The sequence below is a fragment of the Lissotriton helveticus genome, chromosome 3_1 (genome assembly GCF_964261635.1).
Source record: "Lissotriton helveticus chromosome 3_1, aLisHel1.1, whole genome shotgun sequence".
Taxonomy (NCBI): Eukaryota; Metazoa; Chordata; class Amphibia; order Caudata; family Salamandridae; genus Lissotriton; species Lissotriton helveticus.
The window spans coordinates 672,539,110-672,558,586 of record NC_136061.1 but is presented as its reverse complement, the minus strand read 5'-3'; the positions used below and the strand labels follow the sequence as shown (position 1 = coordinate 672,558,586).

Genomic DNA, 19,477 nt, shown 5'->3' with positions numbered 1-19,477 from the left:
ATGGTACAATTTACATCAATGAAGCTCCATTGCTGCCTTATTACGCAACAGGGTAGTCGAATGGCAGAATGGAGGCTGTGACAAAGAATTGGATTCTTTTTAAGGAAGATGGCCACATAAGGTCAGCGCATTTAAACACTTTTATAAGCCAGAGGTTTAACATGGTGGTTTGAGATTACTTCATCATGGCTAATGGAGACACCTTCAGATAACTCCCTAGAGAAAAGCCTTGACTGCCATGCAAGTACATCAACAGCCTTCTCCATTTGTGTCTTCCTTAGAAAAGAACTTGTACATTTTAAAGTCTCAGGAATGTGAATAGACTGGAGACAGGATATGTATTTTTGGTGGATCAGTTTCAAACAAAAAAGTCAGCTTGGGACACTGTGAAAAAGATGTCCTAAATAGAGGGGTCAACTTTTAAAGAGGAAATAAAGCTGAATGAGGACAAACTAGAAGGGACTACAGATAATTGGCTTGGACTGTCAACTCAGATACAGATGGTGAAAGAGGAACCTCAAAAGGGCTGGCACTGGAATTAGGAGACCCCCCGAAAGACTGAAATCCTTGAAAATATGCCTTCGTCATTTGTAGAAGGCAGAATAAAGTAGATAAAACAGTAAACACTGAAAACATATTGTAAAATGGAGCAGAACTCACTCCAGCGTGCAGAGCGCCCTGAGGAGTTAACTGTTCACCCATTTAAACATCAATTTACAAGCACTACAAAGCATCTTCAATGTGCACAAAGACATTCAATAAGTCAGGCAAAAAGGAGATACTGACACAGTAACAGAGTTGGATTTTTATTAAGATATGGAAGGATTTCTTCCTTTTCATATAACTTATCTAATTAAAATATTCTTTTAAGGAGTTACCACAAAAAGTTTAAAGGAAAATGTATTTACATAGGTCGAGACCCCAAATGACTAATGTAACCCAGTACCATCCTTCCTCCTCCTTCCCAGGTATATTATCCAGAAACCATTTTCACTGAGGCTTTCCTGGGTTCTGTTTCGGAGTACATGGGCTGGTTGTGATGGCATGCAGAAAACAATGAGATTAGGGACATGGTTTGAGCTGCACAGAGTACATTCCTTAAACAAGTTCACTCACGCTGGCCTGGATCAGAACCGAAGGGGAACATCAGACTACTGCTGTTATCAAACTAGGTTTACAATTGCACTTTCATAGTTGCTGCAATGACACTGGCTTTATTAAACCAAGGGCTCAAGGGATGCTCACAACCCCACTATAGTCATGCTGGTTCTTCAGCTGACAGCAGCTGCACTCTGCACTACCTTCCTTGCATTCACACCTCTTGGAATTCTTGGAACCACTCATTCTAAAAGAGAGGGAAAATTCTTTATGGCCCCCACAATCGGTCTGCTGGCGTGTTGCTTGGAGATGTACTATGTGCAGCTTTGGCAGCTACAACCTTTGTGCCAGTTTTCTCATTACACGTTCAAACACAATCCAAAGGCAGGGCCTTTTGCCCAAACTGGGTCCTTTGAACCAAGGAATTGTGAACATGATTTAATTTAGGAATTCACCTGACTGGGCACATTTGATGTTCCTTTATGCTTGTCAACAGAATTGGTTAATTCTATTAAGCAGAAACGTTAAACAATGTTTCTTGGCTAATACAAGCCCATGTTATAGGTCACCACAGCTCGATATCTTTCAGGGCCAATATCATTTTGGGACACCTGGAGGAGGAGATGTCACTTCTCCTGTTACCCTACATTCAATCAGATCAGCAAAGATCAATATTCTTTTTAAGTTACCCAGTCTCTCCAACAAGATAACAGAGGGGCTAAAACATTATGTGCCTTTCTAACCCTAATTTTGGTAACTGGTGGATAAGCCAGATGATTGTCCCCTGATTGGCTTTAATAATGCAATATGGGCTCCAAGAGATGTGGACACTCCCAGGAATGCATCACAACCCTCTGGCAAGCAGAAGGGCACCCCACCAAGCCTGGCAATTGCAAATGTATGCCCCTTCATGAAGAGTACGCTGAACATCAACTTGTTCCAGATACGATCAACAGATAACTTACAGCAGGGGAAACCACTGAAACCAAACCACATAGAACAGTTGCCAAAATGTAAACATATAATAAATACATTTATAATATATACTTCTAAAGCATTGTAAAATCATTTGACCCTATTGTCTATGGTATGAAGCAAATCTTGAGATGTACAACTGGGAGCCCTCAAATAGGAAGTAGCTGAGTAGGCAATAAAACATTCTGGATGTAGACATTTGAAGTCTTAGTCTAGGCTACATCTTCAAACATCCCTTAGTGAAACAGCCCGCAGGATTTTCAATACAGGTGCTATTACTTTTTTGTAATAATTTTCAACAACACACAATCAAGAGTTGTCTCAGGAGTAGCTACTATATGTGAAAAACACTCTTGAGCTTTCCCCCCGATCAGGCTTTGTAATGGTTTGACTACCAATTGACCCATTCAATCCTTTTATTCCTCCAGTATTCCAGCAGCAGTTCATGTTGGAATATGGCTAGCTTACACAGTTTAGGGCAGAAGGAGGCTGATATATTGATCGATGTTGACCATTTAGCCCAAACATTACACTTGATATTCAAGAGAAGAGGAATCCAGTTTGCGGATTTCACTTCTGACATAGCTACAAATAAGAAACTTTGAGTTTACAAGAAACACTTCCATAGGTAAATGAAAGACAAAAGTTAATCCTCCTCAAGTGTCAATACAAGACATATGTTCTTGGATGGCCCGTCAGTCTCTTGTTTAAAATGCCAAGTCAGAACCCCCGTTCACACACCTCAGCATCCTGATGCATACTGGCCATAAAGCACAGGAAGCAGTTTAAGATGGGGCTGGAGAGTCGAATTTCACTTTGTCACACAAATAATAACAAGAATTGAGTTATCACATACAGTTCAAAGACAGAGCATCACAAGATTCAAGATCATGCCAGCAAGATAGAGGAGATGTAAATGTACAGCATAGCTTCTTGCTGGCAAATGCACATGTAAAGCTACCAGGACTCGAAAGACAGGTGAAATCGGATTTACCTCGCATATAAAAATCAGTCAGCCAGATTGGATCTTCAGAGTTCTGTGGGAAGGAGACCAGACTACCCTGATAACAGACATCCATGATTCTGAACTACATTGGGAAGCGATAAAAGGACTCCCTGCAGGCACAAAACATTTCACCACAGAGGGTGGACTCAAAGCCACCTGTGCACTGTGTGTCTCACCTCCCCCACATTGTTAAGAACCATACTGGTTAAGCCTCTCAGCCGCAACCTTCCTTTGTGAGTGCCAGATAACATTACCAAGATACTCACTTCATTTTCCTGGATCTATTAAGACCCTAGGATTTAAAACATAATCCAATTTTAAAAGAATTGAAAATATTTAAAGTGGCTTAAAAACACACTTAAAACAGATGTTTCTTCAATGTCTCCAGAGCAGTGAAGAGCTACACAACCCTAATGAACCCTCCATCAGATGTTTTGCAAATAACACACAAGATTGCCCCTTTGTTGCCCCCAGCCCCCATTCTCACACAACGGCATCCCAAACACACCAGATTTCAATAAGGGAGAATGTGCGAGAGCAGGTGGAGCACCAAAGGAAGCACAGACAACTGAACATACAGTAAAACATGAAACATCATGAGAAAACAGACAAAGTACGCGAGTGGGCACAAAGTGGGTAAGACAAAACAATGGCAGTTCTTTTGACCCGGTTTAGTGCAGGACGAGCCTGGTTTTACAGCGGGTACAGTGAAGGAGGAAGCAGGGGCGTGACGAGGTCAGAGAAAAAGCTTAGTATAAGAGCTGCTACAATACAGAAAGGTGTGGAGGGCAAACAGGTAGAGCCTGAGAGCTGTAGCTACTGTGGTGTAAGAAGGATTGTGTGTGTGAGAGGTAAGAGGACAGACTCCAGGAGGGGCAAGTGGTATGAGCAGGTGCTAAACAGCAGAAGATATGCATTTATTGAGAAGTAAGTTAAATAAGAGTGGTTGAGAGCAGGCACAGTGCAGCTGAGCAACATTTTGTGACAGAGGTGCAAGTCATGAAGGGACAGTTTAAGAAAAGGTACAGCACATGTGGTACACAGTACAAGAGCAGGTGTTGTCCAATATGGAGGCCAGTCGGAGATGAGGGTTAGAATACACTTCAGTCCATCTCAAAACCCAGTACCTGCTTTGTCAAGACACTGAAGAAATACCCCTGTTAAAACTAGAAACATGGTCAATTAAAATCATCTGAGATGCATAAAATGCTTAAATTAGGGGTGAAGAGCATGGAGAGCTGCGTTCAGGAGAGGGAGAAACATCGACCCAGCAGCCCACCATGCTTACAGCTTTGACCATTGAGGTTGGCGTCCACTCCGCTTCCACAGATACATTCACAGTTTGGTTCTACAGCAACTACCGGCGTGAGAAGCGATTCTTAAATGCTTTGATAGTTTTTGCCATCATCGGAGCAATCTCTGCAGAAAGGAAAGAGGCAGTTACAAACACCTGTGCCAGAAGAGAATTCCTTAGTTGCTTGACATTTAAAAACAGGACGTTCAGGTACAATTGCAGTTACAAACCCTCAGAGATCTGCAAGTCCACACCACCCCAACATTTCTGAGATGCAAGAGGGAGCATTCACAATCTCCTGCAGAAATCCAGAACCCAATAATCTACAAACGACACCCCCTTCTTAATCACCCAAAAGAAATAAAATGCAGTCACTCAACCAGTTCTACTTCCACAGCTCTCCTGAAAATCTTTTTTTTTTTACCCCAACTGGAATCCCTCAATTTCTCTAGAGTTACTCTGTGCTTACTCCATGTATGTACAGAGTTTGTGTGCTATGTGAATGTTGTTTTCTATGGAGACACATTGAATGTAACATAATATAGCTGATCTCAGCATTAGTGTCACAGCCACTTGGTGGTAGGGGCAGCCAAAGGTCGGCACCTTCAAGACTCTGCTGTGTGCTTACCACGGTCTAGCCTAATATTATATTACAGCCCTAAAATCAGAAATCTATCAAGCAACAGCAATTGGCTCAACCCTCTATATGGTGCTTTATGCCGAGTAAGCTTCATTCTGCCATACAACATCCTACCCCTACACTACGGCCACACAGACCATTTGCGGCTCCCGCATCCTTTAGTGTAGATAGCTTGGGAAGAGATTTCCTTCTTGCACTAATGTGCTAGGAAGTTGAATTTTGAAGAATGTGGCAAACCCGAGTGGGAAACCTGGCTGGGCCCTGACCACTAGCCCCAAAGTGCTGGGTCTCTGGAAAAAGTACTTCATACTCATTTGGACTTCAGAAGAATCCTCTGTAGCATTAATCCACCATTTCTGTGCACCAGTGATCACACATCATCAGTCAAGACTTAGCGAGAAGACATATGACTTACAACTACTTTTTTGTAAATAGATTTTATTGCATTTTTAAATCAAGTCTTGTAATACAGTCATTTGTATATCGTAATGCTTGGTATGCTCAAGCTCTCATGTTCATATTCATCGCATATGCATATTAGTAACACATAGTCATATACATCATTTATACCTACTGATGAAGAGACAGGCTTTATACATCTTTGACAACAAAGTGCCAGTGTCTTCAACAGCTGGTGATCACTAACATTCATCAACTCAAATATTACCCCCGGCAGCTATCTTTCACCCCCTCCCTTGTCTCCGTCTCGTTCATCCTTACAGTCGGGTGTGCTATATCATTCCTGTGCCAATATGTTAAAAGCAGTTTGTGCTCTATCTTTGGCCTTGAGGTTTAATTGTTACCAATCGCCAACTCTGCATGCATCACCTCTGTGTAGGAGCCTGCCCCTCTTTCATTCACACCCCAGCACTTTTTCGGGGGGTGCTCTGCATCTGTTACGGTGACAAAGGTTCTGGGGTGCTGTAATGCGTCTAGTAGGGCTTCCCATGCTTTGGCCACCTCCAGCGATCTCTGCCCTCGCCAGGTCTCACAGAGTCTCAATGCCCTTTCATAAGCTGCCCATCTTGACAGTTCTTTTTTCCAGACTGTCTCTCTTGCCCCCCTGGAGTCTTCCAGTTCCTGGCCATTTCCCTTTTCGCTAAAACTAGGGCTAGATCCTGAAACTTGCTTGAGACCTTAGTTTTTGCAGTGTGTGGGAACCAATATGACAGGCAGTAACTAGGAGTCTACTTAACCTCTGCTTGGTAAACTCAGCCAGGAACCCCATAATGCTCTCCCACTAAGCCAACAAGTTCGGGCATCTCAGAACATGTGGAGAAACTCTGCTCCAAACTCTGCACACCGGGGGCATTTTGCATCCTCTACCGCAAAATGGATATTAATCCTCCCTGGGATGAGGAATGCTGTGTGGAGCAAATAAAAATTGATGAGCTTGAATCGCACATTCCTTGATACTTTAGACATTCGAGCTACTTTTGCTTCCAAGTCCTTCTCTGTGATTGGAATCCACAGGTCCTCCTCCCAGCTGGGTCGTAGTTGGTCTAGAGGCATCAGCATATCACCACGCAGTCGCCTATGAAGGCAGGTGACAGCCTTGTAGGTCCCTGATGCAGTAACCACTGCTCGGATAGGCAGTGACTGCAGACCGCCGCCGAGACCGCACCATGTAATAAGAAGCAACCGCTAGGGAGGTCATACTGCTCCCTAAAGTCCTCAAATGGAAGCTGCAGTTCAAACTAGAATAGGGCCCCAGTCTTTGTTGCACATACAGCCATCCAAACTGCTAATTCTCGCCAACCCTCCCATGTAGAAGCCAATTTAGGAACTCAAAAGGGATCTCAGAGGAGTAAGGCAGCCACAACCTTGCCCTCTGAAGGCTCTGGGCCCAGCAGTGGCATAGAACTTGAAAATCAAGAGTTTTCAGCACCAGGCGCTTAGGCCAACAGCACTCGAGCTAATTTGCTGATGCCCGGCACATCAGGGCCCAGCCTGCCAGCCACCCTAAGCGTCAGCCATTGGAGCTGTGCTGCTAAGCATGGCCTACAACTACTTAAAGCAGATCTGAAAATCCAACTACACATAACCTCAGAGTTGACAAACAACAGATGGAACAATATAACTCCTATGAGGAATAGATACAACCACACCCTAGATCGAATATGCTACTTACCAGTATGCATCTGTTCTTGGCATGTAGGGCTGCTGACATTCATATCTATAGCATAGATCGCCGCCTAGTGTTGGGTCCGGATGATTGCACATTGTTGTCCTGGAAGAGTCTTCGAAGTATCACAAGATAGGTGGCTCCTCCCCTGGACTACAGTGCGCATGGGCATCGACTCCATCCCCAGATTGTTTTTAGCCATTATGGCGAAGATGGAGTGTAACAGTGTGAGCGATGACCATGCTAAGAGTAAGTGTAAGTGCTGCAGCCGCTACAGGCGCCGGGGAGGAGGGCGGGCGATATGAATGTCAGCAGCCCTACATGCCAAGAACAGATGCATACTGGTAAGTAGCATATTCGGTTCGAGGCATGTGGGCTGCTGAATTCATATCTATAGCATAGAATATATAGCAGTCCCTCCATTAGCGGCGGCCGCCTGTGCCAGCTGCAGCAGTCTGAAAAAGTGTTTTGAGAACAGCTTGCCCTACAGCTGCCTGCTGCTTGGAGTGCACATCTACACAGTAGTGTTTCGTAAATGTGTGTGGGGTAGACCATGTGGCTGCTCTACAAATGTCCTCTAAAGGGATATTTCCCAGGAAAGCCATGGAGGCCCCCAACTTGCGGGTGGAGTGGGCTCTGGGGGGGATCGTTAAAGTGCGCTTAGCTTTTTGGTAGCAAAATTGAATACACTTAACGATCCACCTGGCTATACCTGCTTTGGAAATGGGGTTGCCCTTGTGTTGTGCGGAAAAGGCAACAAAGAGTTGTTTTGTCTTCCTAAAATCTTTGGTCCTATCAATGTAATACATCAAAGCTCTTTTGACGTCAAGAGTGTGGAGCATTCTTTCTGCCACTGTCTCAGGATTTTGGAAGAACACAGGCAGTTCAATAGTCTGATTGATATGGAACTGTGAAACCACCTTTGGAAGAAACTTAGGGTTAGTGCGCAGCACCACCCGGTTGGAGTGAATTTGTATGAATGGCTCTTGTACAGTTAGTGCCTGGAGCTTACTAACACGTCGCAGTGACGTAATGGCTATTAGGAAAGCCACTTTCCATGTTAAGAACTGAATCTCGCATGAATGTAGAGGCTCAAAAGGTGGACCCATTAGTCGGGTGAGGACCACATTAAGATTCCATTCAGGAGCAGGTGGGGTCCTGGGAGGAATGACTCATTTGAGTTCCTCTAGAAAGGCTTTAATGGCAGGCACTCTGAAAAGGGAGAGATGCTGCCTGTTTTGGAGATAAGCCACTATGGCGGATAAATGAATTCGAATGGAAGCATACGCTAGATTGCATTTGTAGAGATGTAACAGATAACAAATGATGTTGTGCGTGGACGCGTCAAGCGGGTCTATGTCGTGGTCTACGCAATAAATGACAAACCGCTTCCATTTTGCCGTATAGCATTCTCTGGTGGGGGGCCTTCGTGCCTCCCGTATGATATCCATGCAGTCGGGAGGCAAGTTGAGGTAGCCAAATTCTAAGACCTCAGGAGCCAGATCGCCAGGTTGAGCTGTTGCGGATCTGGGTGCTGAATGTCGCCATGGCTCTGCGTCAAAAGCTTGGGAGTGAGGCGCAGCCTTTGATGTGGTACCACGGAAAGTTCTAGAAACGTGGTGTACCATGGTTGGCGTGCCCACGTTGGAGCAACCAGGATGAGCGTCATCGAGTGTTGCTTCAGCTTGCGTGCCACCAGTGGTATTAGAGGTGCTGGGGGAAAAGCGTACGCAAATCTGCCTGACCAGTTCATCCATATCGAATTGCCCTGCGACTGTGGGTGCGGGAACCTGGCGGCAAAGCTTTGGCATTTGGCGTTTTCCTTTGTGGCAAACAGGTCTATCTCTGGATGACCCCACTGCTGGAAGTACGGGTGGAGTACTGATGGATGCATCTCCCACTCGTGCATTTGGTGGCTGTGCCTGCTGAGCAGGTCCGCCATCTGATTGTCCTTGCCTGGGAGGTGTTTCGCCATGAGGAAGATGTTCCTTTGAATGGCCCACTTCCACATGCTTTGAGCCAGATGAGACAACTGTGGAGAGTGTGTACCTCCCTGCTTCTGAATGTAGTACATGGCCGTCATGTTGTCCGTCCGGATCAACACAACCTTGTTGCACAGATGTACCTTGAATGCCTTCATCGCCATGAAGATCGCCATCAGCTCTAGGAGGTTGATTTGCATCTTCTTTTGCTGCGTTGTCCATAGTCCCTGCACCGTGTAGTGGAGTACATGAGCTCCCCAACCCTGGAGAGATGCGTCAGTCGTTAGGATGATCTGTGGCACAGGCTCCAGGAATGGTCGTCCTTTCCAAAGGTTGTGTGGATTCCACCAAGGCAGAGAGTTGTATGCACGACCGGTTACCAACACTAGATCTTCCAACTGTCAGTGAGCCTGAGTCCACTGATGTGCTAAGCACTCCTGACTTCTACAACCTTTATTGTCTTTGTCTGCACCGACAGGTCTGAAGACGTGGAGCCGACCAAGGCGACACGCGCTTTCGACGGCGCCTCTAGCACTTTCGCTTTCGTAGAAACCGAAGCTTTCTCTTTTGGTTTCGATTTGACCAATGGCGGCTCCTTAGAAATGTCCGTAGCCGGGCCTGGAGGCGAGACTGTGGAACTTGGTGCAAGATCTTGGGTAAGGCCATGTGGCGATTCCTCGACCTGAGCCGTAGATATTGTCTGAACGGGGCATAGATCCTCGCTTGAGCTATCTTCCGTGGCCCCACAGGCCCCATCGTCACCTCCTACCTCGTCGACGATGTCTTCTGCATCGAGCATTTCTACATCTGCGTCGTAGTTGGAGTCGACCTCCGCCGCTGGATTGGAAATCGTCTGCCTCTTCTCCCTCGGTATCGAAAATGTTCACCGGGTCAGGTGCCGTCTGCTGGGCCTCCTGGCGCGCCACCCGCCGAAGTCGAATCGTCTTCTTGGAGCGGAAACGAGAACAAGCCATACAGTTGGCTTCATCGTGATCCGGCGACAGGCACTTGTTGCACACCGGGTGAACGGCGATGTGGGGATACTTCGAGTTGCACAATGGGCACCTTTTGAACGGGCTCCGTTCCATGATGGTGTGTTGAAGAAGGCCTGTAGCGTCGACCGGGCCTCGAGCACTGAAGAGTCACGCGACTCCTCTGGATGTTCGACTCGGGAACTGAGCTGGAACAGAACTGGGCACCGATCGGAAGACAATACCGACGATATAGGAAAAGGCCTTCGGGCCAAAAAGAAAGTTTCTATTGATTCCGAACTTGAGTGATCAGATATGCATCCGAACCCAATGGCGGAAAAAAACAATCTGGGGATGGAGTCGATGCCCATGCGCACTGTAGTCCAGGGGAGGAGCCACCTATCTCGTGATACTTCGAAGACTCTTCCAGGACAACAATGTGCAATCATCAGGACCCAACACTAGGCGGCGATCTATGCTATAGATATGAATTCAGCAGCCCACATGCCTCGAACACATGGGCCGCAAAAAACCTAAACAATCCAAACTTTCGTTTGACCCCCGCAAAGGGCAGAGGTCCAGCTCGGCTGAACGCACTGACATGGACCCACCGGAACAGCAGGATGGGGACTGGAAGGCGATCCTGCTGGGCATGCAGCAAAGTCTCACGTCTATCGACGCCAAGGCAGATAATATGAATACTAGAATGGACTCAGCGGTCAACAAACTTGAGCAACATGATCATAGGCTCAAAGAGGTTGAAATCAGGGTGTCGGACCTGGAAGATGGCGCTGCATCAAGTACACATGTGCTCCAACTGGAAAAGCTGCTGAAAGTGATCGCAAAGAAAGAGGATTTGGAGGCGTGCTCCCGCCGGAATAATGTCCGCGTCCTTGGCCTTGTAGAGTCCACCAACACGGGCCGGATGGAGGTCTTCATGGAAAACTTGATTGTAGTTATTCGGCAGGGACGCCTTCTCGGCCCATCTCACGGTGGAGAGAGCACACCGGTCACTAGCTGTGCGCCCACCGCCGGGAGCACCGCCCCGTCCTGGAATTGTTAGTTTCCTAAATTATCGGGATCGGGACACTGTGCTGCGGCTTGCCCGGAAAATGAAACAAGTACGCTACGAGAATACTACTTGGGCTTTTTTCCCGGACTTCACGCAGGCGGTCCAAGAAGCGAGGCGCAAATATGCATCGGTGAAGAAGAAACTTCTGGCGCAAAATATTCAGTATGCGATGCTCTACCCGGCGAAACTCCGGATTACGCACTTTTTTACCACTCCCCAACAAGCCGAAGACTACCTATGAAGACATCGCAGAGCAGCGTCCCGGGAGAGAGGGCAGCAGGCGCTCTAGATCTCATTCACCTACCTCGAACCCAGACTGAATATCAATCTATGGACACTGCACGGTAGACGAACAAGCCCGATACATGTCAAGAGACTGTCTCCAAATTGGTGATGTATTAAAGTTTTTTGGGTGTTTTTATCATAACTTTTAGACACCGCCCGGGCACCCGCCTCCATCCCACTGATGCACCCTGCCTAGTAGGGCAGAGTTGCGGGTGTGTGAAACATAGGAGGTGAGAGGGCGACTCGTGAGCCACTAGTGTTCCCCATATGTGGGCATATCCCCAGATTTTCCTCTACTGAGAGGTGGACCTTATCAGACTTTGAACTTGTTATTGGGGGGAGGGTCGCATACCTGGCAAGTTGGGGGAGCCGGTGTGGGAGGGGAGGTTGGGGGGAGTTCGGGGTTGATTCTAGTTGCACGGCAGGACAATGGACAAGGTAGTTATGTAGCAGAAGTGAATACGTGCTGGGACAATGGTTGAAGGTACTCTGGATGTACGAGGACTTAATATATTATCGTGGAATGTACCAGGCTTAAATGACCCACGGAAGAAGAGAAGTGCTGAGTTACATGGACAGACATTGTATTAATGTGGCCCTGTTGCAGGAAACCCACTAGGGCCCGAGTTACCAATCCCAATTCGCGGCCCGTTGGGTTACGCACCGTTGCTTAGCTTCCTACGCGAGCTATTACAGAGGGGTGGCTATTCTGATTAAACGTGGGACACCTTTTGTACAGGGGGGAGAAGAGGTGGATGCAAATGGGCGATACTGTCTACTCTGGGGGCGGATACACACTCATGATGTCCTGTTTGCTAACTATTATGGTCCCAACACGGATGATCCACACGCCCTCCTTGAAGTGTGGGGCAAGATTCAGACACTAGACCCTACTTATGTGATTTGGGCGGGCGACTTCAATACTGTTATAGACCCCATGACCGACAGATCCCATCCCGACCACATGCACTACGCTAATTTGTAAAAAACACTGCAGGATATCACAATGTCTAACTGCCTGCTGGACACCTGGCGATATAAAACACCCCACACTGAGGGAAGGAACACACTACTCGGCGGTGCACGGGTCCTGGGCGAGGCTCGATTATGTGCTGGCAACGGTGGGTATGGCGCACTGGATAGAAGAGGCATCCCACTTGGCCCGTATGTATTCTGACCACTCGCCTGTCAGGATCAGATTGCGGCCCCCAGTGGATCATTCCCCCTATCTTCATTGGTGACTTAATCCCCTGCATCTCCAACACCAGGTATTTAGGGCTGAGCTGGAGATTCGGGAGTTCTTTGAGCATAACGTAAACTCAGTCTCTAGTTGGACTACAGTGTGGGAGGCTTTTAAGGTGACGGTGCGCGGCTGGTGCATCTCCGGGGGGGGGGGGGGTGTCCTGAAGGACCTACGCAGACAATTACAAACACTTGAAAGAGAACTTAAATCGCTAGAGAGGGACCTGGTAGGGGGGAGGAGACTGGAGTCACCATGGCAGTTCTCCGTACTAAGATATCTGAATTTGAAGAGGCGGCCGAAAGGGAATATAAGTTCAGGGGGAAAACCCATAGAGCACGGATATTTGGGGAGGGGTATCGGCCCGGGAAAGCGTTAGCAAATGGAGAACGTTCCCCTAAATTTGCAAACTATATTGTGGAAATACGAGATGAGGAGGGGCGGCCACATAGAAACCTGCAGGAGCAACTACACACATTTGTGAGTTTTTATAAGACTCTACACATCCCAGAGGGGACCGCCTTTAGACTTGCAGACCTATTTTGAGGATACTGCTCTGGCATGGCTGGGCGATACCCAGCGTAAGTTCCTTGATCTAGACCTAGAGGTGGATGAGATCACCGAGGACATCCTGTCTATGAAGTCGGGACGTGGGCCGGGCACCGATGGGTTGCCCATGGAGTTTTATAAGACCTGTGTGACCACTTTAGACCCTATTTTGAAGGCAGTTTATAACGAGGCGCTGGAGGAGGGGATATTGCCGAAAACTATGAGAGAAGCCCAGATTATTGCCTTGCTGAAGCCAGGGAAGTGCCCTGCTTCTTGCGACTCCTACCTACAGCTGTCGCTTCTCAACTGCGACACTAAACTCCTGGCTAAAGTCCTTGCAACGCGTCTCAACCTCCTGATGGAGAGACTGGTCTTACCTGACCGGGCTGGCTTTGTTCCCAATAGACCATTAATTCAATGGGGTGTTGCCCATAGAGTCAAAGGACCTGGGTGTATCAATTTATACAGAAAAACAGAGGTCCTTAACTATTAATCAATAAAAGTACTATGTCCAAAAGTTATTTTCTATTCGAAAATGCCTTTAAATCTGCATGTTTTTAACTTAAATATTTGGGAGAAGTATTCATTTTCACATTGGATTCGGACACATTGAATGTAAAATTTTAAAATAATACCCAAAATAAAGAAAAAAAGAGATTTGTTAGTTACCACACTTCAAATGTTGTACTTGGTCAAATATTACAAATTTATTTACAAATTCTACAAGATAGTTTTTAAATGTAAACGGCGCAAGTGCAGGAAGGAAAAGGGTGCTCAAGTGATTGAGAAAAGGAAAGGAATATGCAATATATTACAGTGATCAGAACAACATTGGAAAGTCTTCCACTATTCAAAAAAGAAGAAAGCCTGTCCACACAATTTAAAAGAGGACTTATTGGACGGTGTAGGTACAGGTACATAAATTGGAGGGCGTCGACGTTTCGACCCTAACGCTCTAGGGCTGTTTGGGGCCTCGGCTGCGGGTCTTCATCAGGACTGGGGTTGAGGGGAAAAGGGGCTTGGCCGTGTTCAGGCCCGTACACAGTTTCGGGACACCAGTGATGCTGGTGCTGGGGCAAGGTCCCGGCTTCCAATGAATGATTCACCTAGTTAATGGTAGGCGGTCACTTAGCTTGCAAGGTGGGTCTTGGAATTAAATGCCACTATATAGGTCAAAGGAAGATGTCCAACCGGTGCCCCCGCGGGCAACTCGGTGGAAGGCAAAGTGAATTAGCCAAGGGTCACTTCTATCAGTTTGTAATTAGCCCAATGAGGTCCGTAGTAACCTGGGGACCGGGTCGTGATATTTTGATAGCACCGGTAATTTAGTTAGCGTTGTGTGCTCCAAGCCGCGAACAGCGGTCGAATCTGGCTGTGGCTGCCGCGTACGGATATTTTGATAGCACCGGTAATTTAGTTAGCGTTGTGTGCTCCAAGCCGCGAACAGCGTTTGAATCTGGCTGTGCCAGATTCAAACGCTGTTCGTGGCTTGGAGCACACAACGCTAACTAAATTACCGGTGCTATCATAAATTACCGGTGCTATCAAAATATCCGTACGTGGCAGCCACAGCCAGATTCGAACGCTGTTCGCGGCTTGGAGCACACAACGCTAACTAAATTACCGGTGCTATCAAAATATCACGACCCGGTCCCCAGGTTACTACGGACCTCATTGGGCTAATTACAAACTGATAGAAGTGACCCTTGGCTAATTCACTTTGCCTTCCACCGAGTTGCCCGCGGGGGCACCGGTTGGACATCTTCCTTCGACCTATATAGTGGCATTTAATTCCAAGACCCACCTTGCAAGCTAAGTGACCGCCTACCATTAACTAGGTGAATCATTCATTGGAAGCCGGGACCTTGCCCCAGCACCAGCATCACTGGTGTCCCGAAACTGTGTACGGGCCTGAACACGGCCAAGCCCCTTTTCCCCTCAACCCCAGTCCTGATGAAGACCCGCAGCCGAGGCCCCAAACAGCCCTAGAGCGTTAGGGTCGAAACGTCGACGCCCTCCAATTTATGTACCTGTACCTACACCGTCCAATAAGTCCTCTTTTAAATTGTGTGGACAGGCTTTCTTCTTTTTTGAATAGTGGAAGACTTTCCAATGTTGTTCTGATCACTGTAATATATTGCATATTCCTTTCCTTTTCTCAATCACTTGAGCACCCTTTTCCTTCCTGCACTTGCGCCGTTTACATTTAAAAACTATCTTGTAGAATTTGTAAATAAATTTGTAATATTTGACCAAGTACAACATTTGAAGTGTGGTAACTAACAAATCTCTTTTTTTCTTTATTTTGGGTATTATTTTAAAATTTTACATTCAATGTGTCCGAATCCAATGTGAAAATGAATACTTCTCCCAATTATTTAAGTTAAAAACATGCAGATTTAAAGGCATTTTCGAATAGAAAATAACTTTTGGACATAGTACTTTTGTTCCCAATAGGGCAACTGCCCATAATCTTACAACCCTGCTGTCCGTGATGCAAGACATTGATCCGAATAGTGCTGCGGTGGCAGTCTTTCTCGACGCCACCAAAGCTTTAGACTCTCTCGAATGGGATTACCTTATTGGTACCCTTAGTTACATGGGCATGCCGCATTCTTTTCTTAACTGGGTGAAACTGCTATACTCCAATTCACGTGCCTCAGTGCTGCTGAACGGGACTAGGTCTGAGGGCTTCCCCATCTCTAGAGGCACGAGACAGGGGTGCCCACCGTCGCCCGTCCTTTTTGCGCTGGCAATTGTGCCCCTAGCGGCGAAAATAAGACAGCCCACCAACACAGGGCCCTGGTATACCCCACTAGGCAATTGTTAATATCCCTTTACGCGGATGACATAACGATGTATGTACATAAGCCCCAAGAAAATATCAACCCAGTGCTGAGGGAAATTACGAAGTTTGGCGCCATTTCGGGGGTTCAGATTAACTGGGCTAAATCAGCTGTATTCCCATTGACCGGGAAGACGGAACAACACCAGCTAGATTACCCGCTACAGTGGTAGGCAGAGGATTTTAAATACTTGGGCATACACGTTACCAGGAACAAGGAAGAGCTAATGCGCAGAAACTATGGTAGAGCCATCGACAAAGTCACTGACAGCATCACCCACTGCTTGAAGCTACCCCTTTCGATGGCAGGTCGGATATCTCTTATCAAAATGACGATCTTCCCTAAATTTATTTATTTATCAACATACAGTACCACCCAGGCAGCTTCTTTTTCCGTACCCTCAACACACAGTTACTTAGACTTATCTGGAGTGGGAAGCAGGCTTGGTGGACTTTAGCGACCCTCATGTTGCCTTATCAGGGTGGATACGATGTCCCCAACTTCGAGCAGTATTATTTTGCTGTGTATTGGCTGCATCCACCTCCATTCATGGCGCACCTGGCAGTAGAAGATGGCTATATGGCCCCAGTCCCCCCTGAGGGGTACTTATATACACAGATAAAAGAATGTGGTAGGGACCCATCCACGGTAGACTGCACTGGGATGGCCTGGAAATGGATAGCGCGCAAGATGGAGACTCCCCTTATGCATTACCCTAGATTGGCACTGCAAAGCAGTCCACTGTTGCAGGTCACGTGCGAAGGACTGGGCTGCAGAATGCTTCGCACGCTGAAGTACAACACATGGGGTGACCTATACACAGAGGGCCAATTCCGCACTGCTGAGCAGTTTTTCGGAGGACGCACACCCACTAGCATGGACATGTTTCTGTATACCCGCCTTAGGCAGAACATCAGAGCGATTACCCAAACATTCCCGGAGGAACCGGACATATTCATACCACTTCACACGCTACTACAGGCTGATGTACCCACACACGTCATCTCCCTGCTGTATAAACAAGTTAGAAGCGTTCCCATTAAGGTGCGTGCGAGGGTGTAATGGGACAAGGACTTGGAGGAACCGATGACCAATGGGAGCGGAGTTGTCTGCAGAAGGAGGCGGTCACTGGCAACAGCCGCTTGCAGCTAATACACTACAAATTCCTCCATCGTCTGTATCACACTAAAGTCAAACTACACCGCTTCCGGCTACGCGAGCATGATCGATGCGATCGGTGCGGCAGGGAAGGGGCAGACTTCATTCACTTGGCATGGCAGTGCCCCAGGGTGGAAGCTTACTGGATAAATGTCTTTAAAGGGATGTCCGAGATGTTGGGTGTACAGATTACAGCGTCCCCAATTATAGGCCTCTTGGGACTGACACACACGGTACAGACTGTACACAAGAAATACCTTGCAATGGGGCTGCTGATAGCCAAACGGAAGGTGGCATGTAAATGGGGACGAGGGCGAGCCCCCAACTTTAAAGAATGGATAAGAGACTTGTCCACTTGGCAGGAACACTTACATAACTATGCGGAACAGCTCCCCATCAAATCCCATCCCAAAGACATCTGGGGGCCCTTGGTGTCATATCTCCTTACACAACACACAGACAACGAAGGTACACAGGAGGCTGGGGAGAAAGGATAAGCTGGAGTGGCCCTTGAACTGGGGGAGACATCTGGGATGACCACGCTGAGAGACCACAGAGCTGTGAGGTGTGAGTACAAACTGAGTTGGTTCATGACTGGGCGGTGTTCAGAGGCAGATGTGGGTCATGCAAACTCTCGCCTGACATTACAGTAAGCCTCACATTGAGGATGGCAGGGAAGGCGCAAAGTCCTTGATAACACAGTGCTCAGATATGTACAGAGCTTAGTCCAGTCATGCACTATGCATTTGGAGAGGGGGGCTGGGGAGGAGTTTAGGATGTTCTCTGAGCAGTTTTGATTTTCCCAATGCTGTGCGACTTCATTATACTTTGTACCATAATGTGACCGGCATGTATTCTGTGTGCAGATGCTTCAATAAAGGTTTTTCAAAATTTAAAAAAAAAAAAAAATTAAGCCAATAGGGACCTGGAATCAGTTGAACCTCAATTTACTTGCATCTTAAGGTTCAGATCACAAACGCTCATCTCTTCACACTAGACTCCTGAAATCTGCCCTCATCCATCTCTAGTCCACGCTCCTAACTAATGGACCATGCAAATCAAATGACGTCACCTCCTACAATCCAAGGGTAACCACTTCCACCTAGCATCATGTTCCTGTCCATCTGGATCATAGACTAAACTACTCACACCAATAAACCAGACTTCCCTATTGAAAAACTTGACCACATCCATGTCACACAGAGCTCCAACAAGAGATTTAAGATCCACTTGGAGACGAAAGTGAAGACAGAACTTCTACAACCAAATCTTTGAAACAACCCCCCTTTCCTCTGAGACTGCCTCCCCTGCTCACTTGTGATATACAGAAAAAAAGGAAAACATCAAGGTCTCTATAATTGCCCCCTCCAATCCATCGCCTTATGTTAAATATGTGTGCAATTCTTTGTTTTGGGCACTATTGTAATCCCTAAATTAAGTTTTGCGAATGACGGACCATTGCTTTAGCAACCTGTAATTTCTCTTCTATGTAAAATTACCCCATCTAAACTTCGTAGGGATGACTGTAGGGAATTCCACTCCTACCTACCGGAGGAGATCTTGAAATGTTAGTTCTGATACGGTGGTGGAGAGAGTGTACGTCTAGTACTGACTTTATGATCCCAAATGTCTTTATTTAAGGGAAGCAAATACGATAAAAGAAGCTGCAAATAGTTTTGTTTGACATGTAACTGTTTGGATTTATGTCTGGACAGTTTCCTTGCAAATTCCATTCAGTATAACTATTCCACGGTCTGTAGGGCCCACTAGCCTGAAGTTATTCCATCACACCCAGCATCCCTACTTATCATGCAGACAAGTCCCCCCTCGCTGGTGATTCTTGGCACTCCTTTAGTTCACAAAATTGAAAAAACGAAAAAGAGATTTAAGATCCACTTGGAGACGAAAGTGAAGACAGAACTTCTACAACCAAATCTTTGAAACAACCCCCCTTTCCTCTGAGACTGCCTCCCCTGCTCACTTGTGATATACAGAAAAAAAGGAAAACATCAAGGTCTCTATAATTGCCCCCTGCAATCCATCGCCTTATGTTAAATATGTGTGCAATTCTTTGTTTTGGGCACTATTGTAATCCCTAAATTAAGTTTTGCGAATGACGGACCATTGCTTTAGCAACCTGTAATTTCTCTTCTATGTAAAATTACCCCATCTAAACTTCGTAGGGATGACTGTAGGGAATTCCACTCCTACCTACCGGAGGAGCTCTTGAAATGTT

General features: G+C 46.7%; 1 protein-coding gene across 1 annotated transcript in view; it reads right to left on the bottom strand.

Annotated features, from left to right (window-relative positions):
• Nucleotides 1-793: 793 nt before the first annotated feature.
• Nucleotides 794-19,477, bottom strand: part of ELOA (elongin A) — a 146,632-nt gene continuing 127,948 nt past the window's right edge. The window contains exon 11 of the mRNA XM_078680807.1: nt 794-4,498. Within this exon, the coding sequence (XP_078536933.1) occupies nt 4,437-4,498 (62 nt within the window). The 3' untranslated portion in view covers nt 794-4,436. The remainder of the gene's footprint in view (nt 4,499-19,477) is intronic.